Source organism: Engraulis encrasicolus, chromosome 5 (genome assembly GCF_034702125.1).
Source record: "Engraulis encrasicolus isolate BLACKSEA-1 chromosome 5, IST_EnEncr_1.0, whole genome shotgun sequence".
Taxonomy (NCBI): Eukaryota; Metazoa; Chordata; class Actinopteri; order Clupeiformes; family Engraulidae; genus Engraulis; species Engraulis encrasicolus.
Genome location: NC_085861.1, coordinates 51,477,882 through 51,505,569, shown reverse-complemented (window position 1 = coordinate 51,505,569; position 27,688 = coordinate 51,477,882). Strand labels below are relative to the sequence as shown.

Sequence of the window (27,688 nt, the reverse complement as noted above, 5' to 3'; positions counted from 1 at the left end):
GCTGAAGTGCCCTTGAGCAAGGCAGCTAACCTCACATTGCTCCAGGGACTGTAACCAATACCCTGACAAATAATAACTACGTCGCTTTGAATAAAATGAAAGCGTCAGCTAAGTGAAACGTAATGTAATGTAATACCCCTTCATGCCATTCGTCCAGGAAAGTGGTGGCTTTACATTAGGCTACCAAATGTCAAAGACTTCCGCTGTGATTTAATCACATACAGTAAGCATAACATGGGCAGAGAACAAAATAAAGAACACAGATGGAAATGACATCTTCCACAACATTTATTTTTTCCGACATTACCATAACTATATGTTACCTCTGAGGACAACATTTTGAACATTGAAATTATTTTTGCTTTTTCAGTTTGTATCCATTTATGCTAGTACATGTTTTGGTCCAGTAACATTTTTAGTGGTGTTTTTTCTCTTCTTTTCATAAAAAAAGAAAACCTTCCTGTCTGTATGTGGATCAATAATATTAAACTAACAAACACATGCACGTCATCCACCTGTATATAATCAGGCCAGGACAGGGGCAGCGACTGACATATGGGGATACAGCAATGAGGAATCTCCTCTTTTTTTCTTCTGTATTTTTCTCACCTCCGTTTCAGACACTCAACTAATAAGGGTATTCTTTTACAGCTACAAACCAAAATGGCAAAGACTTCTGATTCTAAATACAGAGCACCATATATACAACTATATTTACAGTATATTTACTTTTCAGATCAGAAGAGACAGAGAGAAGGGGGAAAAAACCTCATGATAAATCCTTTTTTTCTGTTACAGTCAAGTCAGCCATCCCAAGGCTGTACATGTGTACATGTTTGGAAATATAAAAACAAAAAACAAAACGTTTATTTACATATAGCTGCAACTCATAGCTTATTGCCAATGCCCTTTTAAATAGATTTCAGGATTTTTTTTCTCACCCCCTGCACCCAACTAGATTGCTCTTGTTCATTAGCCTGACAAGTTTAAAGTGTGCAGGCTTTAGAAGTGCAAGTCACCACGGGGTTATACTAATAAGCTGGTTAAGTAGTTAACCTTGTGGTAGAGGTAAATCATCAAACAGAAAAGCCTGGAGTCCTCGTTTTGTTAATGTAATGATGCCTGCAGGTACATCCATTAACAGATATACCATTTCCAATAGCTTAACCAAGCCTGGCTTATCACTTAACCATGCTCTTAGTATACCCCCCTGGGGTTGGCTTTAGACGTGCAAGTCACCTGGTGTTAAAAGGTCTTTACACTACATCTCTGGACTGAGAGGCCTCGGGCCTCTTTGGGTTATCACCCATACCAGTCAGGCCTTCCACCACAATCCAGTTCCCACTGTCACAAAGCATTTTTTTTTTTAAAAACAGCAGTCCTTTCCAAAAATAAAATATCTGAAAAACATATGTACACAAACACGCACACACACATTTAGAGACACAAACACACACACACACACACACACACATTCATCGATTCATTTACACATACACTCCGACTCCCAATTACACCCCCTCCCTTCCTCTCCAACTAGCTGGCGAGCACTCGTCTCAGGGACTAAAGCAAGAGGTCAAGCGGAGGACATGAAACAAAAGAACATGTCAAGAAGAGAGAGCACCGACAGTAAAGTGGAGACGCACCAAAACATCAGCCTCAGCTCTATGGCTACGAGGCTGCACGCACCGTCCTGTTGGTGTCATGTCATGCATGTGTGGCACACGCACAAACGCACGCACGCACGCGCACACACACACGCAAGCAGGCACACACACACACACAAACACCTGTTAGACCTGAAATAAGGGGTAGGTAAGGCCAGACAAAGCACTCCTTCAGTGTCTCTCTGTTCCTGTGATGTCCTTGTGGTGGTGGTGGTGGTGGTGTTGCACCATTAGAGAAGCGCAAAAAAAAAAAAAACACTGCAAGACCAGCAGTGTCAACCCCGATCGAGTGTTTCTTTTTTTTTTTCAGATACAAAATGGCCATTTTCCATGCGGGCAGTGATGAATAATATGTTTTCCCATCAAGACTCCTGCATTCAATCGTACAGTAGTAAAGCACAGATGCCAAACAGACCTAGGAGGGGTCCTGTTAATATTAGGACGTATACAACGAAATTAGATGGAAGAACTTTCTTTTTCAAAATCCACACTCTTCCATTGGGAATTAAATTATTGTCTTGAGCGCTAACCTGAACATAAAGGATTATTTATACAGCTGAATTGCAAATTTAAAAACATCTTTAATTTAAAATATTGCTTTAAAAAAAGATTATGAACAGAAACAGATTGTCTATGACTAAAAGCACTTTCTAAAACATCAGATTCATCCCCCCAGTCAAAAATAAGAATAAAAAGACAATCGTTTAAAATACACAAACAATATGTTCTCCACGGATTCACATATTTCTGTCCCATTTTGGTCGTCTATTTTAAGACTTTATTGAGCCTGTGATTGAATTGGTGGGTAAAATGGAGAAAAAAATATACTGTGAAGGCCTCTCTATTGTCAGTATTGCTCCTCAGCTAATTGCAGCTTCGGGTTTTGAAAAGAGATATTTACATTCTGCAGTTTACAATCTATGCCACTCATATTTAGGATTTGATTAAGTTAGATCTTTTGAGTCATGTAAGTGCTTGCCCAATTAGCCATATGGTGCCACTCAGGCCAGATGTTTAGCTGTGTAACGCATCCTCCCGCTTGGCTACAATTTTGAAAATAAACATTTTTACGCAAGTTTGTCTCAACACTTTCAACCCCTTGGAATTTCTTCTATAAGAGCTTTTCATTTTAGTGAAGCCAAAAGGGCCAGTACAAAGACAATTGTGGGGGGGGGGACTTTAAGGAGAACAAATGAAATAGGAAGAAGAAAATACACAAAGCTAGCAGCATGCACCTTAAACAGGTGTCAGTCAGGACACAAAGAAAGAAATGAAATAAATAAGTCAGCAGAGGAAGGCTTTAAGACCACGCAGAAGGCAAGTACAGGTTGAGGGTGGGCAGAAGGAGGTGTAAAAAGAGGAGGAGGAATCTCACCCGACTAGTGAAGGAGTGCCGAGAGGAGGGTGGCTACACTACAGCTGCTACAGCCAGGGGGTCAGAAGGTGCCCAAGGATGGGACATTAGAATGGACCTAAGGTTCCCTTCTAATCACACTTGAAGGATTTTCAGCCGTGGATCTGCATCATAAAAACAGGACTTTCTCTTTGCACAATTGCTGATCAGAAACACCCACTCTGTATATGAACATGTATATGAATATGTACATGAAACACCCTTTATCATCTAGTGGAAGTTTCTGATTGTCAACGTCCAAATCGAGACAAATCCCATGTTTTTTTAGTTGCAAAACAACTTCAAAATCCGTTGACCCATGATGTTGTGTCCCCATAGAAGGTACAAGTCATTGGTGGTGCCAGCCAGCCAGCCAGCTGTCCCCAGAGCCACTCGTCTCCTGACTTCAGATCAGATCACATGACCTGCCAGCCGTGGGGAGTGGGGGGTGCACTCTGCATTTTCCCCTCGCAGGGGAAAGAAACAGCAAAACTCCAGGTGAAAAGTTAAAGTTGAAAACAGGTAGAAATAAATCAAATGGTTTTACTTTACGGAGAATTGGAACACTTGTTCTGGTCTCTACTCTACCTACTGGTCTTGAAATGGGCTCTATTGGTTACTAGAAAGAGCAGGTAATACCAATAGGATCAAAAAGAACCATAAGAGCTACTGGATCTTAACTAGTTTCTGGTTAAAAAAAAAACAAAAACAGTTTAAAGCAGTAGAGGAGACCAGTTCAAACCAACACTACTGACCATTACAGAAGAGGAATGGTAGAGACAAGGAAAAGTGACCCGATTTCCATACAAAACCAGTTGGTTTCCTAAACATTTTCAACTGTGATTTTCAACCTGAATGCTCCTTTTTTCCTGCTTTAGTGAAGGGTTAGATAGAGTCAACTGCCCACCAGAGCCACCTACTGCCCTCAGATCAGATCAACTCAGGCCTGAGTTTCCCCAAAACACTTCAGTACTACTAAGGCTTAAAACTACTACGCAAGTATGAGGGTCCCCCCTTGTCAATATATCCGCAATAGTTCATCAAACCTACACTACTATTCCTTGCACATGCACTATGTGAAAACAATTTCCCTGCATGTGTGAGGAAAAGTACTCCAGGTAGTTTATGTGTATGATGGCTATTCCTGATACATTTTGCCCAACAAAGGCGAAGTGCAGTAACTACGCCAACAATGAAACTGAGAAAAATGGCTTCAAAGCCTTGGTGTTAGGTTGGATATAGTACTTACAACATATTTGACATTGCAATATCTCTAAAACGGGATGTCATTTGGACTAAAAGGCTTCGTCACAAGATAAAGGAGGTGTAATGAAGACCATTTTCAGTCTAAATTCAATTTTGACAAAACCTGTGGTTACTGTACTTTGCCTTTGCAGGGCAGCATTGCTAATGAGTCATCTCATACTTGAGCAGTACTTGGGCTTCAGTGCTGTCACTGAGGTGTTTTCGGGAAGCACAGTCCTGCTCAGATGACCTGGCAGCAACTGGCCGGGGCGGAGGTGCAGAGCAGGCCGTCTCGCGGGCTCCGCTGGATGTTCACAGAGATGGTCTTTTCGCACAGAGGTAGCTGGAGCACGTTGTTCTTCAGATTCAGCTTGCTCTCCTTAGTCAAGCAGCCCAGTTCGCTCATCATCAGCACAGAGGCCATTTGGTCTGTGGTGCCGTTGTTGTGGTGGTGGTGGTGGTGGTGGTGGTGGTGCGTGTCCGTCATGGTGGTAGCCCTGCCGAGTCCCGGCATCCCCCCTCCCCCGACCCCCAGCGCGCTGGTGGGGAGCCCCACCTGGTCCAGGCTCCCGGTGGATGAGGAGGTGGAGGAGCCCATGCACATCTTCCAGGCCGACTTCTCCTGCACCTTGATGCTGGACAGGCTCTGAGGGTCTATGATGAAGCGTGTGCCCCCTCCTCCACCACCCCCACCGCCACCACCACTACTACGACCGCCTCGCTGCTGGAACTGCGAACTCAGGCACAGACTCATGAGTTTCAAGCTCTCCACCAGCTCCCCACCTCCGCTCCTCGTCGATGCCTTGCGTGACGAGGAGCCCCCCGATGAACGGTTGGCACTGCCACTGGAACAGCTGGAGGGGCTGCTGCCTTGTCCTTTAGTGCCACCACCGCCGCCACCACTGCCTCCACTACCACCACCACCCCCACCCCCACCCCCACCAGGGGGGCTGCCTCGGTCGGGTCCTGAGTTGCCCTCCCCCGGCGGTTTGCTCTGTCCTCCGCCGCTGCTGCCGCCGTTTCCTCCCGAGTTCCCCGGCGGGCCTTCGCTGCTGTCCCGGCGGTTCCAGCTGTAGGTGAAGCCGGAGTCCTTGTCCAGGCGTCGGCGGTGGCTCTCAGAGTCGTCGTCGCTGGTCTCCGAGCTGGAGCAGCTGGAGCCGCGGCCCTGGCTCTTGCGGCGGTGGTAGCGCTGCTTCTGCGTGGCGCCCGGTGACCCTGAAGACCCTGAAGACGCCGCCGAGCCGCCGCCACCCGAGCCACCGGCCGCCGCCGCCATGTTCATCTTGAGCCGGCTCAGCTTGGGCGGCAGGCTCTCGTCCATGTCAAAGTCGTCATCCGACTCGCCCTCCTCCTCGAAGATCTGGTTGAGGACCGGCGCGCTCTTGCGCGACGTCAGGCGGTTGGTGATGGAGGAGGCCGGCTTGCGGCGCAGCACCACCTGCTGCTGCTGCTGCTGGGCGGTGGCCAGTGGAGACGCCTCCTGCTCGTCCTCCCCTTCCTCCTCGTCCTCCTCCACCCGGAAGAGGCAGGTGGCGCGCTGCTTGGTTGAGGTGGAGGCTGGGCAGCTCAGCAGGCCGCCTGGCTTGAGGAGGGTGTTGGATGAAGCGGACGACAAGGCTGCGGCGGAGGAAGAGGAGCAGCCGCTACCTGATGCTTCGCTGCCACTGCTGCCGCCACCGACACCGACACCGCTACTGCTGCTCCCGGCGTCGTCGCGGCGACCCAGATCCAGCAGCCCTTTGCTCCGGTGTCCGTTCAGCAGGTTCTCGGCGCTGCGTGCTGGCGACTGCGGGCCGCCCGCGTGGGAGATGGAGGAGGAAGCCAGGCTGTCCTCGATGTCCTGATGCATGTCGATCTTGGTCGGCCATGACTGCCTGATAATTACAAAAATAAGAGGGAGAATTTCAATTTCTTGGAATTTCTGACATACAAGAGGACTTAAAGGTACACTGTGTAAGATTTTTAGTTGTTTATTTTCAGAACTCAATGAGTATCATGCTACTCATTCTCGCCAATCAGCAAACAGTTGAGTGGTGATGTAGAACTCACCCGCGAGCTCCGTTACTGATTGGTTAAGGTAACTATATTCACACTTTCGTTTTGTTATTTGTATGCTTTTGCGGCGCTATAACGTAACAGGCATGCTAATAAAGCACAATTTGAGTTTGGAACTTCAATTAATTTATATGATGGAGTAAGATCAGACCATCTCCCATCGTCCACGGAGACGGATTCCTCATGGCTTTTGCCAGACTGATTGACGGAGTCAACAGTCAGCTATTCGCCCAGGCTATGTAAAGGGGCCCTTGGCTAGAATGTATCGGTATATAGGGGCCTCGTCATGGTAAAAATTTGGGAATACCTGCCAGAGACATGTGGCGTGGGTTACCTGAACTGGGCCTTGATGTTGCTGGGGCTGGAGGAGCGCGGCTGCACCTCCTTCTCCTGTTTCTCCCGCAGGATGCGCTCTGCCAGCAGGTAGTAGGTGGCCGTGATGTGGTTGTACTTGTTGGTCTCCAGGGCCCTGTTTGGCAGAGCAGAATGGAATAGCAGAGGGCAACGCGTTAAATTAGCCAGGCCACGAACTCTTAGTGACAGTGCTTTTAAGTCAGGCCAGGAGCAATTCAAATATCGTTTCTGAGCTCCGGAGAAATCGGGAAATCCACCCACTTTGTCGGGAAGCAATCAACTTTGAGCATCTCCAACGACCCTGGGTAGAGGCATGTTCAAAGCTGTGATGTGGTTTAAGCAGAGATGTTCTATTGGGACAAGAATATGTTTGGTTTAAACTTTGGCACAGGCTTTTCTGGCCTCGACCATTTGGGAAACGTCATCCGCATCCTGCAGAGCATCCTAGGGAGCTCCTTCAGCCCTACATACCAGCACGCCCACTGCACTCTGCAAATGCTGCTCTTCTAAGTATCCCTTCAGTGCACAAGAAATCAGCAGGTCATAGGACACTTGCATTCCGTGCCCCAACACTGTGGAATGGCCTCCCACGTGTCATTAAGGATGCTGGCTCTGTGGACATTTTTAAAGGCCAGGCTGAAAACATTAATGTTTTCAAATTATTTTTGTTAGCAAATTGTATTTTTATTTTCAAACTGAAATTTTAATCACTTGATTTTTGACTCTGATCATTTATTTTCTACTTATATAATTTTTGTTCACCATTATCTTATCTTTTGTTCAATATTTCATGTAATATTAATCATGCATTTGTAAAGTGTTCAGAGACCATACTATAGAGATACCACACTATAATAAATTGGAATTGAATTGAACCTACAAATGTTTGTAAATGAGCAAGTAGTACTATGCGAACAAAGCAGACACAGCACAGCTGCAGCAGTCCTGGAAGTTTGTCGTCCAAAGGGAATGAAAAGATGAAACCACTGGATTTAGAAGTATCCAGTAGGCAAACACATATCAAACCCGTCCAGTTAGAGCCAATTCTCATTCCACTGTGTGGCCATCGGTTGGTTCTTACTCATTTACAAATATCTGTAAATGTCTTGTTTATAATTAGATCAATTAAGTGTTAGTAACACGTTTTAAGAGACTGTTAAAATGTGTTAGAATAGAATAGCGTAGCATAGCATAGCATAGAATAGGGTTACACTAACCCTAGGGTTGATAAGTACAGTGTAACAAACTACTGTATGTAACATGTTACATCATGTAAGCCTACTTACGCTGAACCTTAGGGTTAAGGTTAGGTATGCAGTATAAGTGCAAGTAATTAATTTTACATGTTAATACATGTAGTAAAAAGGCACTGCAAAATGGTGTTACAAAGAAGAGAATGGAATCCAAGTGCACACAAGTATACATTTAAACACAATGCACAAAACATAAAAAAAATACTACACAAAACTGCTATACAGCATTTTTTAAATGGGTTCACAGCTGCGGGTTTGAATCCCTGCAATGTGGGTGGTCTCCCTAAACTTTCATCCATAGCTGAAGTGCCCTAAAAGCAAGACACCCAACTGCATATTGCTCCAGGGCCGGTAAGACTGCCTTACTGTATGTCTAAATAACTGCAAGCCGCTTTTGGATAACAGAAGCATCAGCTAAGTGTAATGTAATGTAATGACAATTACCAATTGAGCAAGTAGGAATCTGCGTTAAAATGATTAAACATTTTACAAACTGGTGGTCATTATGCCATACGGGCCGTGCTCTATTGCTGGCAGGGGAGCAGGTTAGAGGACAGATGGTCAGCAAGTATCTCATGGCACTCTGCCCCCTTGCCTCTCTCACAGAGCCTGTGTGCGCGTGTGTGCGCTAGCGGATGTCACTGTTCATGCCTATAGGAGAACCCAAACTGAACATTTATGAGCAGATGAAATCACGGAATGCAGAAGTGGCAAAAGTGTCAATTGCTGTACAAATGATTTTCAAGTTTGACTGCTGGTGACATGTGGGTCAATGATTTTATTTTTTTTGCACTCAGACGTCAAGTTGATACAACGACAACTAATGCCAATAAGTTCATTAGTACTTGGTAATTATGGTATAATAATGAATTCTTAGGTAATCTACCACCAAAAAAAAAAAAATAATCCATACAATAGAGCCATTAGGTGTGTACAAGTGTCCTATAAACTTTACGTGAGGAGGAACATTTGAAGAGGCTTGCATTGAGGTGGGGGCTAATCTTCGCAAAGGGTATGTCTTCATCTGGAATAAGTGTACGTGTGTGTACGTGTGTGTACGTGTGTGTGTACGTGTGTGTGTACGTGTGTGTGTACGTGTGTGTGTACGTGTGTGTGTACGTGTGTGTGTACGTGTGTGTACGTGTGTGTGGTGCAGAGGGGATGCATTGGTCATGGGCACTTCCGCCGTGGGATTCGAACCAGCAACCTTCTGATTGCAAGACCAACTCTCTGACCATTAACACCATGGCTGGCTCCATAATGTGCTCTATGATTGCTTGTAAAACACAACTCACTCCACGATGGCTTCTCTGTCTGCGATGTCCCCAAGCACCATGCGCTGGATGATGCTGTTGTGCTCCTCCTCCGAGAGGTTCTTGTGGGAGACGAGTGGCGTGCTGTACTTGGTGGCCGGAGATGGGTCCACCCCCTGCAGCCACGGGTGGCCCTCGATCTCCTCCAGGGACGCCCGCCGCTTTGGATCCCTCTGGAGCATACGGTTTATGAGGCTGGAGAAGGGAGGAAAGGAGGGGAAGAGACAGACAATAGACAATAGTTACCCTACTAGACTAAGGTCAAAGATACTATAGGTCACGGCCACATCAATCTCCTCCAGGGATGCCCGCTCACCGCTTTGAGACTGTGGGAGAGCAAGCGAGAGAGAGAAGTTACTACACCAAGACTACAGGAAAATGTGAAGTGCCACCCTTTAGGCCAACATCATGCCTGCTTTCAGGCCCCATGTCTGATTGTCTTCCAGACCTGCATGCGACATGTTGGGAAATCAAGGGGTTTTAATTCACAGGTCTTTTTAAAAAAACTCCTAAGGAATCTTTCATTGTAGTTCTTAACTTACAACAAGGGATCATGCCAGCCTCCTCATGTGCTCCAGTGGCCTAATCTGTAGGAGCAGAGGGACACCACTCGGCCACAGAAAACGCTCTCCCCACCTCCAGACTCTCCATGCTGGCGGCAGACAGACGCAGACAACATTCTCCCTCCACCATCAACCCTTGCAGAACAGCACGTCCACGCCAGGAAACATTCTAGGTTGTGTGATAAAGTTGTGTGATAATATTGCCCAGGCTCTAACAGAAATATTGGCTTACTGTTTCAGCTACACAACTGAATTCTTCCGCCTGTTTGAGCACATGAGGACAGTGTGAGTGGAATAGCAGGGCAGTGTGCCTGAGGCTTATTATAGGACTGCCCTGCACTGTACTGTGCAACTGAGGGGGTGGTGGGTAGAGGGAGTGTGCTGTGTCCATGCGAGTACTGTTGGTGTAACTGATGTGTGTCGACATGGACCTCATGGATGCCAGCTGAGACATCAGCACAGTCAAGCATCCGCTACAAGTGCAGCAAGCTGAGCCTGCACTGCACAGTGCACACACACACACACCACATCACATCAGCACTCAACATGCTTGGATACACACAGAGCACAAGCACGCACACACAGTCCACCCACTGGATCAGCTAGGAGCGAGCCAAATGCTCTCCGGAGAGTGTCCCTCCGTCCCACAGTCACTCGGTCCTCAACATGCACTGTCCCTTTATGATGACCGAATAATTCCAGATTACAATCAAGTCTTACTGTTAAAACAATGAAGATACATGTTTTTCACGGTACATGTTTCAATTATTTAAAGCCATGTCTGGCTGAGACATGGTCAGAAACGGACTTTGGATTTGAGTTTTAGTTCTGGCATCAGCAACACAGATTCTTTCAAGGCCAGAGAATTCTTTCAAAGCCTGAGAATTCTTTCCATTCTGACAATGCCAGAAAATCTTTGCTTCTGCACTGGACCTGCACACCTCAAATTCATGAAACAGATTAGACAAATGGAAGACAATGGAAATGTCACAGCCCAAATGAGTGGATGTTCTGGAAGACCACTAGGCCATAGCTTCCCAGGACCATTTCAAATGAATTTATCCTTGTCCAAGCCAATCCTTAACACTAAACTATGACCACAAGAGGAGAGGCAATCTTGGCAGTGTGTCTGGCTTGGCGTGTGGGCAAAATTGGCTTCACTTTCATTACGAGAGGGTCAAAAACTCAGTCAGAGGAGTGTGTGCACAGTAGCCCAATTAACCGTCTTTCACAAGAACGTAAATGTTTCATTTTGAAACACACGTATAGCAGACTACCGGTTTAATAGAACGCATTGGCATGTATGTCTATAGTCCCACCAGATGCTACTTAAGTTATATCTGCTTCCAAGGCACTGAATCAAAAGGTGTCTGACGTCACATGACATAGCCACATTCAAACCTCATGGGGTCTGTGCATGGCCACTGTATTTGGGAAACCATCTTAAAACATCCTTCCCACCATGACCATTCTGTTGCAGCAACACACTTTATCTGCGCTTGATTTCAAAATGTAATGAAATTACAGTCAAGCATATGACACAATGGACAATTCACCCAGTGTCTTCCATTCAAACGAGCAAGAAAGCTAGAAAGCCACACAAATAAGATGCAAAGGAATCATGTTAATTTTGTAGTGGACAACCTTGTAAGTCCCCAGTCTGCACAAAATCAACAAAATTCCTTGAGGGAAACACTGCAACATTTACTACACACAGTCAGACACACAGTTGTGCTTGAAGGGTGGGTTTTGCATCCATTTCCTCTAATGGTGTGTGTTTCATAGCAAGAGCGACACGGGCGATAAAAGTGACAGAGTATGAACGTTAAAAGCAGAATGCAAGTATTCTGATTGGCTGTTGCCCAACCGCATCATAGCTCTCATTACCAAAATATTTGCTGAAGTTAAACTACAAACTGTTTAACTCCAAATGGCCTCTTATCCCCCACATCGGTTTTGTCTCTTTTGTCGCCAGCTCCTCTATACAAACTCCACAAAATTTCTTCCATCACCGTTGTTGCTCTCTTGCTGCATTCTGTGTTGTTTATGTGGTAATATTGCAGTTTACTACACCAACTCTCGAGGCAAAAATATTTTCTGCCACTAGGAGGGTGTGTCTACTTTACTGTGATTTCATTTGAATCATGGAATGGGATGGCTGTTAGTAAAACTAAACTAAAACCCCAGCCATCTATCCAAACAAAGCCCATCCCATAGTAACAGCCATCTCATCTTTCTGAAGACCAGTCAGTAACTTGCATTATAAGATGGCTGTTACAATGCCCAGTAAAAGGAAACTGCAAATCACAGCCATGTAGCCTATCCAAACAAAACCCCATCCCGCTTTCCTGCTCTAAGTAAACATGGTAGGATGTGCATGTTTCCTATTTGGCTGCTTGCTTCCCCCCCTTTTGCTGCTTGCTGGAGCAAAACAAAAAAAAGCTTTAGATATATTTATAGAATCCTCACAGGAACGCTGTAAACACACACACACACTCGTGATGCCAGTGCCAGCTAGCCGCTCCTGAACACCACCACATATGCTCAAACAACCCACAGAGAGAATGGGCTCTCGCACACTCTCCCCTGACGGGCACAATCAGAAGCGCAGTTAAGTGGACAGAAACAAAAACATATGGTATTGGATTTACCGCTAAAAATATATTGTTGCTTAATGCCAAGGGTGGGCTAAAAAGCAGAACTGTTGAAGAAACACACTACTATATTGCTACTGATGTAGTAGGGGGATCTGGCTATAAGAAGAGCAACAGAACAAACATAAACCACATAGCCATAAAACCTGATTATAGTTTTGACACCAACAGGTAAGCTAGACCAGAGAAAAAAACAATTGTGTGCATGGCACTTGGTCGATTACAATTGTAAGTGATATTTACAATACTAAAATCCTATGTAAACGGGAGAGAAAATACTGACAGAAAAAGCACAAGCTGATGACAATACATCAGTGTACTACATTCTCGGACACTACATTCTCAGCCCATGCGATGATCTAATAGCCATACAGTCTGTACAGTCTACGTTACCAGGAAATCAATACAGCAAGGCTTTAGCCAATTCATACTGCATAAACATAATGGTCCATGAAATACCAGTTAGCCAGTATAGCACAATAGGGCTGTTATGATATTGTATTGAACCAAGAAATCATGATAGGCAGTGCCAGGAAATCTCAGTACAAGAAGGCAGAATCGTGATACGTCCTTTCAAAGTTTGGTTTCTCAGTCGGGAAAATTACCACATGATACAAGGTCCTTCCAAGCCTCAAATCACCATCATTATTTTTGTAAAACTTGTTTTAATTTGGAGTAGCCTGTTTTAACCCATTCATTCTATATAAAACCTGGTGTAGTAATTTCATTTATAACATCGTGAAACAAGGGAATTAATTGTGAATAAAGGTAATCAAACCTTTATCGCACCGTAGGTAAAAATAAAACAAAAACAAAAACGAGATACGAACGTAATCGCGAGTTGGGTGTATTGTTACAGCCCTATATAATAGTATTAGTTATGTTGGTCGGCCAGGAATCATCACTAGGGCTCCAGAGCCTGTGCACGACTGGCTAGTGAAGTGCAGCCATCTCTGTGATTCAGCATGAGGAGAGAGTACATAGAGCGGCTGTAGCCTACTGCCCAGCCGGCCCATCCCCTCAGCTTACAGCGGAGTGATGAGCCCTGCTGCTGACACCACCCATCCACACTCACCCACACCCACCCATCCACACACCCACACCCACACACACACACGACAGAGAAGCTGCACAGCAAGGCTTGGCTGAGGATGGAATGGCTTGCATCAGCTGGGCAGTCTGAGGACCTCCTGCCTCTTCAGTCTGCCAGATCAGTGCATTTCATTCATCCAAGGTAGTATTTCTCAACAGGGGCGCAATAACCCCCAGTGGGGCGTTTGGAAGCCTTTGGAAGGAGTTGAGAAGGAGACAGCTGAGAGAAGTTGGATTTAGTTGCAATTGGGGTATAATAGTCTATGTTCATTTTTTAATACTGAGGGGACGTTGGCGGGCTTATGATGAGTTCAAGGGGGCATTGGAAGGGTTGTGGAGGGGTCAAGGGAGCATTTGCTCAAAAAAGGCTGAGAACCATTGATCTAAGGGCACGTTCACATCTAGCTTAGGTCTATGAAACGGAGCATGGATCGTTTTCCCCCGCGGCACGGTTTGGCTGGGTACGATGTGAACACAGCCATCACCCTCTCTTTCAGCCCAAAACAAACTGTTCCAGAATGGTCGGATGATGTGATATTGGGTCTTGTTCAAACAATCTCTGGAACAGTTTGTTTACAGTATGCTTGTTTTCTCATCTGTTCCATTCTGCATATGTGCCATATGTGAACACAAAGCGACCCCATAAACAAGGACACACATTTGTAACGGTTCTGAACTTCTGAGTTTGTATCGTAACAAAAACAGTGGTGAAAGCGGCAACCCAATATGGAACTATTTCTAACCGCACATGCAAAACTGGAGTCACAATAAAAGAACACACACTTCATGATTCCGCTGGGTGAAGGCATTTTGGCCTACATCCCAACTCCAAGTGTGCACACATTAACAGTGAATCACTGATTGCAGGCCAGTTGTAGCAAAGTACCGAATGGTGCTTTTAACACACAAGCTGCAGTGCAGAACAAGACAGATTGCAGATGGCAAGGCTGCATGATCCTGCAATCTCATGGGTATTCTCATGGAAACACAGTTCTAAGAAGAAGAAAAACATAACAGATCCAATAATAGCATGTTTGTTTAATTGCCAACAGAAGAAAGGAAACAGAAAATGTGCAAAATCCCTCAATTATTGTTTTCAAATGGTGGGTAGGCTATTAGGATCAACACAGAGCATGAATAGCCCATATAAAACTAGAATCAGATTATACATATACAAGGGTACAAGCAGGGCTTGATGTTGGCACCTGCCAACTGGCCAAATGCTGGTAAAACTTGGCTCGTAATAATTTTAGTCTCACTAGCCACTTGGAGATGTAAATTTGTCTTTGGAATGGCACTCCAAAGAAAAAAACTCTGAAGAAAAAAAAAAAAACGACAACAAAATCCTGGCCATTAGAAAGGCTAAAAATTGGCTAGTGACTTGGGAAAAGCACTATAGCCACAGTGTCCGGTGAGCAAAAAAGTTAACGTTAAGCCCCGGGTAGATGGATGAATCACCATAAAATGGTTTTAAACATGACTTGGGCAGTGTGGCAAATCGGCACTCCATTATGGACTGTGCTCCAGCAGCATTGGCTATATTCACATTGTTTATGTTGAGCTGGGCTGCCGTTACATTAGGCATGCACTTCACTTGGCCCAGGTTTTGCCATGGATAAGCCAGTTAGTCTGTGAGCAGCACTAGAAAATGTCTATGACCACATGCCAAAGAGCATGGTGCACTGAAGACACAGCCCAGAAGCATGGCAGTGGAGCACAAGTGGCTCTGGCACAGGCTCAGGCCTTTATCATACACCACCACAGATGGCAGACCACAGTCAATCGCTCAACAAACAGCTACCCAATCAGCACCAGGCTGGCAAGGGCGCGGACACCCTTTACTTTTCCAGCAAACCTCAGCTCAACACAGCCATCGACCTGAAATAAGATGTCTGGTGTTTAAACCAGAAACAGCTGGCCCTGCCGTGGCTTAATGGTGGGGCACTCGTCTGCTTCGCGGCCGACCCGGGTTCGAATCCGGTCCGGGTCCTTTGCCAGTAATTTCCCCATCTCTCCCCCAACTGCCATTACTTCACAATGCTATCGAAATAAAGGCTAAAAAGCCCCAAAAATATATATAAATCAGGAACAGCTATGAAGCACGAGAGCACTTGGAGGGCACACCTCCGGCAGGTGACAACCGACGACAGCAGGTTATCTCCATTGGGATCTAAACATTCTATAGCCTATTGACTTGATCATTCTGCACAGAGCAGCAAAAGTGAGGAGGGAGGGAGGGAGGGGGAGAGAGAAGAATACACTTACTCCTTGCAGTCATTGGAGACATGTGTGGGCACGGTGTACTTGCAGTCCATGATCATGGTGAGGGTCTCGCTGTCGTTAGCCTCCTGGAAAGGCGGCTGTCCGCACACTAGCATGAAGAGGATCACGCCCAGGCTCCAGATATCTGTGGACCAAACACAAACACACTTCAAGGTCAAGTTACATAGGTAGTAAACTTGCTACCCAGACATGCAAACAAGGTTCAAGTTCAGACTCAGTTATATTATAGCAAGAAGGCCTGCAACCTTGTTGCATATCTTAATTCTTCCCTATGCATCTACTTGAATGCTGGAAGCAACACCCCATGCTGACATAACAGACACGAGAACACAGAGTGCAATGACCGTGTCATAGTGTCATGGCATCTCCCAGACAGCCTCCGCACCTTATCGACATAAACAATTGCCAGGAAGAGAAGACTATACTAAAACCTTGGTATTTCTAAAAAGGGAACCTGCCAGCAGTGGCCTCAAGCAGGGCAGGCGGGCTGTTATTTGCGTTTGCCAAGAACTGTGTTCCCACTGGGGGTCATGTGCTGAGCTGTGCCTCACGTAGGGAGTTGCATGCTGCATTATGTCCAAACCACCACTGACGGGTCTTCCCCTCTGCTAAACTCTCAAAGCACGATGCCAGCACATACAGGGCTCTTCTCTACCTGTCGCCTCTTACCTCTCACACTACTGCATGAACGTACACACTAAAATCGCCAAAAGCTGCATAAAGCTGTGCTAGACTACATCAGGCCAGCAGCCACCAAAGGCAGCAAAAGTGGCAAAGTAGGTTCGATACAAAGCAAGATGCTTACATTCCGACATTCCATTTGGCTGCAGCGGCTGCTGCCAAACTGCTGCCATGGCTCATTCCCATTTAGTTAGCTGAAGTTTAACTTCAAACTGTGGCTTTTGTAGCGTCTTGTTCTGCAAAAATGCCTCCCATCGCTTTGGTCACCTGCTTTGCAATATAGTCTGTTACTTCCAGGCACTGAAGCTTTCTCCACTTTCGTTATGTCCGTGCAGTTTATGTTCTCCCTCTTCAGGTGGGACATGTCCCATTTTTTATACTCCAGTCCATAATAATAATTACATCACAGTGGCAGCAACACACATTAGACCTGCCAGCAGCTGCACTACATGGGATTTTGAGTTGGTTGTAAGCACACACAAAGACCGGATGACATTGCACAGATCCCAATGTCACAATCCAAGGCTGAGCAACAAATTAAAATGAGTTTACTTTCTTTACTAATAAAATGTACTGGCATCTCTTTATGACTTTTTCTCAAACATCAATTGTGGACGCTACTGACAATGCAAATAGCATTGCACATAATTCTCTTTTTGTTTCTGTATTTAGGCCTCTTTCAATGGCTGCATTCACTTCCAGTAACTGTTGTACGTCTACCCGTTTTGATAGGAAGAGAAATCTGACAGCCTTCCATTCTATGGAAAAACGTCTTGTGTTACTTTCTGTGTGAAATACAGAACGGTCACACAAAACATCTTGTGTTACTTTATGTGTGAGATGCAGAACGGTCACACAACTTGAAACCTTATCATACACAGTAGATATGGATCGGCAATCACATTGGTTTTAAACCAGAGATTAAAAAAAAATAAACAAAAAAAAAATATACATATTTCTTGGTCAGCTCATTTGCTCATCTCCAGCCAGTGCCACAAGCTAGCACACAGAGAGAGAGAGAGAGAGAGAGAGAGAGAGAGAGAGAGAGAGAGAGAGAGAGAGAGAGAGAGAGAGAGAGAGAGAGAGAGAGAGAGAGAGAGAGAGAGAGAGAGAGAGAGAGAGAGAGAGAGAGAGAGTGTGAGCAAGCTCCACATGACATCAACAGTCAAAACAGCATGTCAATTACAAAACGTGTGAACAAATCTTAGATCAAAAGCAGATCATGGAGCCATGCGGTGGGGTGCGGAGGACCCTGCCTGGCATTTCATTGCCAATTGTGCAAACCCAAGAAAGAAAGTGAGAAATAAAATCTTTAATCTTAATACCAGCCTCTACAAGTATTAACGTGAGACCCGTCTTGTAGGCCAACCAAGTACAAACTACCCAAATCCTGCACTCCTACGTGGCTAAAGCTGGGTTGGGAGCCATACCATAAGTTGAAAGACGGCACTAGTGGCACCGGACATGACAAAGGTGGGCTCTGCATTAGGTTACAGCTGGTTTCGTTTAAGAGGAGCTGTCAGGACCTTCTGGCAGACTGGACCCTGTGTAGAGCATCTCTTAAGCCAACATGCAGACCACTAAACTCCACCAAACATGTAATAGATCTCACTCCTCTACTGAAGAGAGAGAGGGGGAGCATACAAGGAAAGGGATGAAAACACAGAAAGGTTAGTTTTCCATGTCAGTCTACATGTGCACTTTTTAATACATTTTTGGAAGGTTTTTGCCTTAATGCATGTAGCTTGTTGCATGTGGTCAGATGCACCCACAGCTCTTTCAAAGAACAGAACATTGCATACACACATGGTGTGCAAGTCTGCCATAGTGAAATAAAACTTAATTTGGCATCACAATATCAACATTGACCCTCTTGGTGGTTCAGGTTCCAAGAGCATATGTCTGGGCGACACAGCAAAGATCAAAATCTGGTATCTCTAAAAAGTTTACACTTGCATTCAAAGGCTTGGGTGTCAAAACCAGAAGCACACCAGACATCTGCACTAGACTTGGATGGTCCTTGAGTCTCAAGTAGCCACATATGGGACTCGGGAGGCAGCTGATCTGACACGTGCACACAAAGGCCATCAGACACAGGATGTAATGCAACATTGAGCCATTCAAGATGCAAAGGATGGAGGACAAAAAACTCCTGTCACACTGCATTGTTTGTGTAGTGATATTAGCAAGTGACCACCCAAACTAAAATTGTGCAAAATCAATGCAATACAAAACAAATCCATTACCCTTGTTTATAATGCTGCTGAGAAACACATGGGTGGTTGACGTTTAAGGCCGTAACACACTTAAAGGAGGAAACGTATTCAAATTCCTGAAAAAATGGGTGGAAAAATTGGAAAAAAAATAGGGAAAAAAATGGGGATGTCAGTGGGGAAATGTCATTTTTGGGGAAATGTGTCCTGCGGTGTGACATCATTGGTGTGACATTTCTGTAAGATACAATAACAGGATCAATATTCTGCACAAACATATCCCTAATGCTCTTTCTGCTATTGTTCCTTTAACCCCCACCCCCCACACACACCAGGGACTATATGGGATATTTTTCACATCCATATTTTTTAATATAAGGTTAATATTTATGCAATCATGCCAAATGCTTTATAAATGATTCAAAATGTTGTTGGTTTATTTTATAGCTGTATATATTTCAGGTTTTATTAATGTTACAGTCACACCACAGGACATTTGGCATATAAACCTTTCCATAAATCTGAACAAAAATGTTTCTTCTCATCTAAGACTAATATGAAACATGATGTACCATATCTTCTTTCAATTACATTTGTTTTCAAGAGAAAAAATATCAATTTTGTAGGTTTTTTAACTAATGTTACGTAAAAACAGGGCGTCATGTCAACCACCCACATACAAACGTACACTGATAATAGCAGCAAAAACAACCTAAAGTAACTAACGTCAATGCAGGCAACACATGCTTTGCTTTAGAAATAAATGTCAACCATGCCCTGAGGCTAACCCTCCCCCTACTCAGAGACTAAACATTATATTTGATCCGAGACGTTCACTGAACCAAATGTTCCGGATTAAAAAATGTTTCCAGCCAGGTGAACCGGTAAAAACGCCTCTCAACTCAAGAGCTTCATGGAGATATCATGCAACAATCCCACACCACCGCATGACAGATGAGTTCAACCACTCGACCCAAGTTGGGGCCTTAAGTGTGTGTGTATATGTGGTATAAATATATATAAAAACACAAATGAACACTTTTTAAGCTTAAGCATGGCACTCAAACTGATAATTCGCTATGAACTTCGCTTGGCCTCTCTGGGTTGCAACTGTACAAGAGGGACAAAGTTTTAGAGGTCGATCCACTTGATAGACCTGTTGCATAACATCACCTGGTATGACACGAGAGAGAGAGAGAGAGAGAGAGAGGGAGGGAGGGGTGAGAGAGTGTGCGAGATAGCAAGAAAGAGAGAGAAAAAAAGAGAGGGCGAGAAAGCACATGAAAGGAGAGAAAGTGTATGTGTGTATGTTGGGAGAGAAAGAAACCTGACAGTTCACCTTCTGCCCTTTACACACCTGAGGTAGCAGACAGTCCTGTGGCACGCCAGGACCAGCCCGGCCAGTTCTCACCTGTAGAGCAGAGCAGAGCAGAGCTCGCCCACCTTCTCCCCTACCTGAGCTGTGAGGCGAGCTACACTGCTGGAAACCTGAAGGTGGGTGGGTGGGTGCGCCCAGCACCACACCAGGCATTCCAATCATAGCTCCCTTTGCCACACTCCCAGCACTCCAGTCTTGCCCTTTCAATTCAAAAACTTACTGACTGACTGATGCACGTACACACACGCACCAGCGTTCTATCATGAGTCATGACCAAGACTTGACTTAATTCAACATATTTAAATTATGATGCTGTAGTTGTAGCAGAAAGACATGTAGTTGAGCTGTGATTTTTTGCTTTTCCTTCAGTGATGGATTCAGTGCCTGTGTGCTTTCCAGTCGATCAGTCTAGTTACTTAGAGGATGTTTCATTCCATTGACAAAAAAAGTGACATTGTGGTTCTTGTCGTTATTCCACAGGAGGAGGATAATGCAAGCTTGTCCTTCCACATTCCCTTAAAGATTTTAGACAAGAAGAAACCTTGGCTGAACCCAGTCCATTGCTGTAAAGAGGGCTCTTCTACGACTACAAGTGTCTTGGGTTCACGTGTTGAGATAAGTCAAAATATGTGATATTGTCCAAAATGAATCTCAAACTATCAGTATCAACATTAAAGCAATATACAAACTCAAATCAAGATCCAAATCAATGCATGCTGATGTCTCTTGGGACGTCCTAATGTCTGCCTATTTCATAGAGCAACACTTCAAAATTACTAGACAAGAATTCAGGCAACGTTTGCCCCTGTTATGGTTGATTTACATTTGTTATGTCAATATAAATGCAAGCGCACACACACAAGCAGAGACACACTTCTAGTGTGCCGTAGGCATGGTTTACTGAAGGAGGGATCCACCAGATACCTCAAATGGTAATAAATCAGTAAATATTCAAATAAGAAAAATGATGGAATTTCTGTGAATTCTGAGAGAGAGAGAGAGAGAGAGAGAGAGAGAGAGAGAGAGAGAGAGAGAGAGAGAGAGAGAGAGAGAGAGAGAGAGAGAGAGAGAGAGAGAGAGCTCACAAAGGGAAGAGAGAAAGTGCATGAGTGAGAAAAGCGCAGATAGAATATTGATCTGGCGTTCAAGTCGGAAATCATTTTGGTGGAGGAACATCCCAATAGCAATCCCAGGGCGATGGATTTCATCAAGTTGGCTTAATGTCAATAGCGGACTGTTTGAACAGAAATCTCCAAGTATGGTTGCGTGGCAGGCTCACTGCAAACGAAGACAGATTAAGCATCCTCCGCCTCTGACCCGAACTGCATCTGGGACTTCAGGAAAATTACAATTAACAGCAGACGGCCCTCTGAGGACCCTTTCCTGTGTGGCGCATGGACACAATATTACTCTGTCTGCACACACACAATCCCTTTTCATCATTTTGATCTAGAAAATATTCAATAGAAACACTTAAGGGTCGTACACACACGTCGCTGCTAGTTACTCGCTCAGCGAATGAACTCAATAGAATGTCAATGTGTTCCAGCGAGACTAGCAGGCGAGTAGGCGAGTACTGTACAAGCGATGCGATGTGGGCGGATCCCAAGTTGAAAATATTTAATCTTCGAGCGAGGCGAGTAAGCGAGTAACCAATTGGAAGGCAGAGTTCGGTACTTCTCACCTGTGCATTGGCAGTTAAAGCCGCGGGAACTTTCAGCGAACGAAGAAGCTAGTAAATAGCAGCGATGTGTGTGTACGGCCCTTTAATGTTGTCCCTACCCAGTCCATGCACTTTATTAAGTCCCCCAAATATCATATAATTTTGAATTTCTGCTCTGCTAGTCCCGGTTAACGGTCACCACTGAAGTCTATGGACTCCACTGCACAGCCGGAAATCCAATGCTAGCATGGCAGTGCCCGTGTAACTGGTGGATGATATGGCTACAGTGGAGGAGAGCCACTTAGCTCCTTGGGCAGGAGCGGAGCAAATGGTTCACTGAAGGGGGGGGCAACCTAGCCAGGCTGTGCCCTCCTAGTGACGCAACACTTTCAGCGTTACAACTAGTCAGGTCAAGAGCAATGCAAGTACTTTCCAAGTTCCTGCAAATACGGTTTTGGAAAATGCTGTTTGGGAAACGTTAATTGGTATGCTCTTGGTCAGACCAAGTCTCGAAGAGATTTGAACATCGATGATAATTAGGCTAGGGCCAACCTGTACTAGGACCCTACATGTTGGTGTTGTTTATCCCAGAATCATGTTTTTCAAACACTTTTCCGATATACATTTGGCCAAAGTTGTCTTGCCCTTATACAGGGGCTGATGGTTAGTTATAGGCCCGATTCAAAACACAATGACAAAAGCCATTTAATTTTTTGGGGGGGAAAAAACGAACAAAACAAAAAACACCTCTGGTTACCAATTTTGCCATATGATCAAAGAGACCTTTACTTGTGTGCGTTTGTGTGTGTGTGTGTGTGTGTGCGTGCGTGCGTGTGCGCATATTTTGAAATTCAAAATTTCAAGCCTCTGTGCAATGCTTGTTACAAACGGCACTGTCAATAATTAGGTACTGTCCACTTTGACTGATTCCCATACAGCTCAGGCTCGCCCTTACTGCTTAAAACCCAAGGACAGTGTGCTGATCACACCATGCAGGCAAGCAGGCACAAAAGGAGCCATTTCCAGCAAACATTAGTCAGACACTGAACTACAATCAACAATTAGCCTAGCGGATTCTTTAACAAATGTCAAAGTCAATGTGTCAGCCGAGCTACAGTTGGCGTGCATGTGAAAACACATCCCAGGATGGAACCTGCCCTCTCCTGCTAAATGTCAACTATGAAACGTAGACGACATACGCACAGCAAACCCACGGAACTGACATTGAAGTCAAACACAGAAATGAACAGAAATGTTCCCACAGTTTAGGTGCAGTTGTGAAATTGAAATTCAGTAGCCTGACAAGGCAGACTTGAAAAGAATAGTCTCACTGCCCCATTGACAAAGCTGAGGGCTGTCGATGGAACCAAAGGTTGGCTTTTATTTTGATTAACTGCACATAATAGGACAGCAAAGTCATGTCGTCACCGTGCCATGCCCTCCCTGAAAACTTGCTACACAGATTTAGAATTGACCATTAGGCAATAGTAATGTTATACTTCTGAAACATCCATCTAGAGGTGTGTGAGCTCACTGCTGGCCACCCCCCATACACCCTGCTTGCAATTAGCACAAAACAATCAGAGTCCACCATCGACTGTCGGTGGCGTCTCAGTCAAACTGAGCACGCTGAAACTGTCCACAAGTAGCCCCAGCTGTCCTGCATCCTCTCACAATGTACCGAAAAACACTGAACCAATCTCTTCTTGAATGTCTTTAAATCCCCCGGACACCCAATTGTCGGAGTTCCCTGAATCCTGCGTTTTACTTAACCAGCTCAAAGGTTACAGACTTGATCACTGCAAGATGGTTTCCCCCACCACTTTGTAGTTATAGCCACCAACTTGAGGCCTACTGAAGAGATAAAGCTTTTTATTGTAAATTTCATTTTTTAAACCTGCTAAAACATAACTGTATAACACAGTACAACTAAGCCTTTCCAATGATAAGTCATATGTCAAGTCTCTGACAGCAGTTTTAACCCCCCACCCACCTTGACATCCAAATGTTTAGTGGGAAACACTGCAGCCAATTGTTGACTACTTACCGACAGCAGGGGCGTCGTACTCGTCCCCCAGCAGGATCTCCGGGGCAGAGTAGGCCAGCGAGCCGCAGCTGGTGGTCAGTTTCTTGCCCGGCTGGAACTTGTTGCTGAAGCCAAAGTCGGTGAGCTTGACAAGGCCTTGCTTCTCGAAGAAGACCACGTTCTCCGGCTTCAGGTCACGATGCACAACATGCAGCCGGTGGCAGTAGGAGATGGCGTGCACGATCTGAGCAAAGTACTTCTTGGCCAGCTCCTCGTTCAGGCCCTCCTCGTGCCGCATGATGTAGTCGAACATGTCGCCGCCGTCGCCCAGCTCCAGGATCAGGTAGAGCTTGGTCTGTGTGTCGATCACCTCGTACAGGCGCACAATGTTGGGGTGTTGCACCAGCTTCATGCAGCGCACCTTCGGGGGAATTGGATTGGATTAAATGAGTCTTCATCATTTCCACACAAGTCAGTCAATAACTCACTCAAAAAAGAACATGGTCAGTTGTGTTGGTGGCTTGTGAATCACAGATACAGAAATGAGGAGAAAAGGACTTGATAAACAGTTTATCTGTCCAGGCGTTTCACATAATAAGCAAAAATATCCTGGAAGAACTGAAATAAGAAATTAAGCTTCCTCTGGTAGGATCTAATGCATTACCAACCACTTGGTATGATCTTCACCTTTGTCAATAGAGTGCATTTCCAAATAAAGCAAAAATAGTATATTAAGTATCACAATGGACAAATACAACATTTGAGTGTGATGATCACAAAAAGTACAGATGAAAATGCATTACCGGTATGTTAAATATATTTAGTATAAATGGTTGTGACAATAAATTGAGCATCCGCCATGAAGAGTACCATGCTTAACCAGGTAGATTTGATACAAATTAATGAAAACCAATTAATGTTTAAAACTCACTGCTGCCATGTGGACAGTAACATGGCTTAACAGGGGATATCTGTATTTAGCTAGTCCAGAATCATCTTAACATATAAAATTGTCACAGGGTGCAACACTATCACCATGATGTGACGGGATGAAGTAACACCATTTTTTTCCCTAGGCTTATTTCTTATCCACCCATGTCCTGGAAGAGGTGCCCCCATGTCCACATAACTTATGTCATATGGCATGTACATTTTGGAACAACCAATAATTTGTACAGCTTAATCATAGAGAGGACCCTGCTTAAACAGGAAGCTAGAGTGACATCCGCCCACCTCCTGGAAAAGGTGTCCCGTGGCAACCGTGTCCAGCTTGGTCTTGTCGATGACTTTGACCGCCACCTTCTCGCCGGTGAAGACGTGGCGCGCCAGCTTGACCACGGCGAAGTGGCCGCGCCCCAGCGTCTTGTCCAAGTCGTATAGTCCGGCGATCTTGCCATCATAGCCTCGCTTGAAACCTGCCATGGCCCCTTTGGGAGAGGTGGGCAGCCGGAAGGCCCAGATGTGGTGTTATACACGCAGGGGTGCCCAGCTCACTTCAGCCCACAAAATGCTGACCTGAAGCCCATGGTGACAGGTTCCTGACAGAGAAAATAAAGACGCGTACCATGAGAACTACAAGGAATTCATTTCACACCATACTTTGACAAACTGTAATAAAACGTATGCCGTCAACACTGTTACCATTTTGAATCAGCAAATGACCAGATATCTTTTCGATTACAAAGCATATGCATGGGCTTCCAATTTTCAAAACAAGCACTGTGCATGGCATTTATATATTGAGACACACACCGCTACAGACAATGACATGGCATCACATGGCACAACTGCTGGCAACCATAACCACAAGGGTAAATAGATAAGATAACTTTCTAGTGGTTGGCTTGTTGCATAACACAAATCCATACAGCGAAGATGCAATCAATCCCTTTTCAACTCCACTTTCCCTTTTAATTCTAGGCTCCAAGTGATGACTGACATAATGTGCGTGTAGAAGTAGTAGTAGATAAAGATTAATGAACAGCAATCAGCTAAATGCTTTAATTTTACAACCAGCTCGCCCACCGTTGTCCACGAAGCCCAGGAACAGTAACTGCTAAGTTAAAACTACACACAATGAACCTCCCGGTAAATTGCAAAGCTAGCTACCGGTTGGGTAGTCAGCTAGTCAGCTTGACTTCTAGTGGTAAAACCCGCAGTGTGATGTTCGCTGCTCTATCTGATTCTCAACAGACAACCCACTTCACGGCGATGATTTCAAATGCTCCATTATGAGTGATGATTAAGGATAATGCAAATGAATGTGCATCTAATATGGAACGTAGGAGGACTTACTAGTACAGAAAGGCAGCATAGTTCTAGGCTAGATAACCATTACCAGCAATGACAGCCACCAGCATTCGTTGCCTATGACTGAAAGCAATGTTGTGAGATCATTTGTTTGAAACGATGTTATCATCGTTATGACTTCTACTCTCATTTAATGGTAGCGGTTTATTAATGCCGCATGTGATGTCTATATTTTAATGCTTCTTATGCATACGCGATATTAGCAGCCTAGGCAGTTGACACCAAAGAGGTTTGGTTGACACTTGAGGTGGGAAGGTAGCTAGCATGTTAGCTACGGATGAGAGTTGTAGGCCAGAGTGTAGTAGCAGAGCTAACTGTGGTTACCCTATACATATGATTATATTTCCACAGAACATACTACTCATCTTAAAATGAAAAACAAACATATTTTATCAGGCTTATTGACTAAACCAGACAGAACTTTCTCACTAAAACCCTGCATGACGATAAATTGTGGCACGAGAAGCACCCTAATTGCAATATGGTAGCTGACATCTTTCAGTTTAGCCAGCTGGCTAAACACTGCGCGACAGACAGAACTAGCCATTAGGGATGGGCATCGAAATAAAAGTATGATGATAACTGCTCAACCAAATTTGTGTACGAAGGCGTTTGAGTAGTTCCTAAAGCGAGCACGGAATGAAACGTGCCTATAATTTCATGTAATCTCTCGGGACATGGATAAATAAGACATCCCCGGCTAGCGAGCTAGCTTACCTACCTAACCTCAGCGACAAAACGTCGGCCAGTGTGCTATCTGGTTAGCGTGCGTTAACGTAACCATTCATCCCATTTGGTGCAACCTAAGCTAGCTAGCTGTAAAGTTAACGGTTATAACGACTTACCATTTACTCCGGCATACATTAAAGCCTCCCGCACAGCTCCTGTGCACAAGGATAAAACTGCCCTTCGTCGACCCGAAACACAACAGAAAGGCGTGAAATTCACCACCCGTTTGCACGGGCCACTTTGACGGTGCTGAAAGGTAGTACACAAATGTTGATAGAACTGCAACTCAGCGAATTAGCTCTCCTCCCCTTAAACAGCTGCGGCGGCGCAGTGAATCCAAGGCGCATTTTGCTTTGACGTCAGTCATGTTGCAAATATGCTTTCTGACGTTTGCCTACTCTACTTTCTCATATCACCATTCAAAACTGTACTCTGACAATTTACACTAAGCAAAGGACTCTCTCATTCCGGCACCGACGACGTGATTAAGACACTTTGTGTGAAATGTGGTACTTAAGAAAATTGCACAGTTCAAATGTTGGTCAAATACGTTGTTCCATCTGTGATATTCAGGGTTGGCCCATGGGTCTGCAACCGAGAGAGACAGACAGAGACAGAGACGAGGTTATGTCCGACCACCACTCTAGCTAGGCTACTTTATGCGTTTGCCTCATTCAATCCAACATTTTTGCACTTCGGTCAATGTATGCCTTATGATATTCCTTGAGAAGAAGAACTCTGTGTGTCTAATTTTTTAAATAGCCTTATTGCGCCACCTTGTGGTAGCCTACTCTAGGTAGGTCTCCACTTTAGGTG

General features: G+C 44.9%; 1 protein-coding gene across 1 annotated transcript; it reads right to left on the bottom strand.

The window, feature by feature from the left end:
* Nucleotides 1–270: 270 nt before the first annotated feature.
* snrka (SNF related kinase a) lies at nt 271–27,177 on the bottom strand. The gene is made up of 7 exons (XM_063199677.1): nt 26,989–27,177; nt 25,067–25,371; nt 23,855–24,254; nt 15,855–15,996; nt 9,263–9,475; nt 6,695–6,829; nt 271–6,179 (listed from the first exon to the last, which is right to left on the bottom strand). Exons 2-7 carry the CDS (start codon nt 25,253–25,255, stop codon nt 4,547–4,549), a joined length of 2,712 nt encoding a protein of 903 aa, XP_063055747.1. The 5' UTR covers nt 25,256–25,371; nt 26,989–27,177; the 3' UTR covers nt 271–4,546.
* Nucleotides 27,178–27,688: the final 511 nt, after the last annotated feature.

Bases quoted from the DNA above. Each gene is read 5' to 3' on its own strand.
- snrka (XM_063199677.1), bottom strand. From the start codon at position 25,255: ATGGCAGGTTTCAAGCGAGGCTATGATGGCAAGATCGCCGGACTATAC. The intron at 15,997-23,854 runs GTAAGTAGTCAA...TTTGGTCCACAG, and splicing joins GTACGACGCCCCTGCTGTCG to ATATCTGGAGCCTGGGCGTG. The intron at 6,830-9,262 runs GTGAGTTGTGTT...TCTGCCAAACAG, and splicing joins GACAGAGAAGCCATCGTGGA to GGCCCTGGAGACCAACAAGT.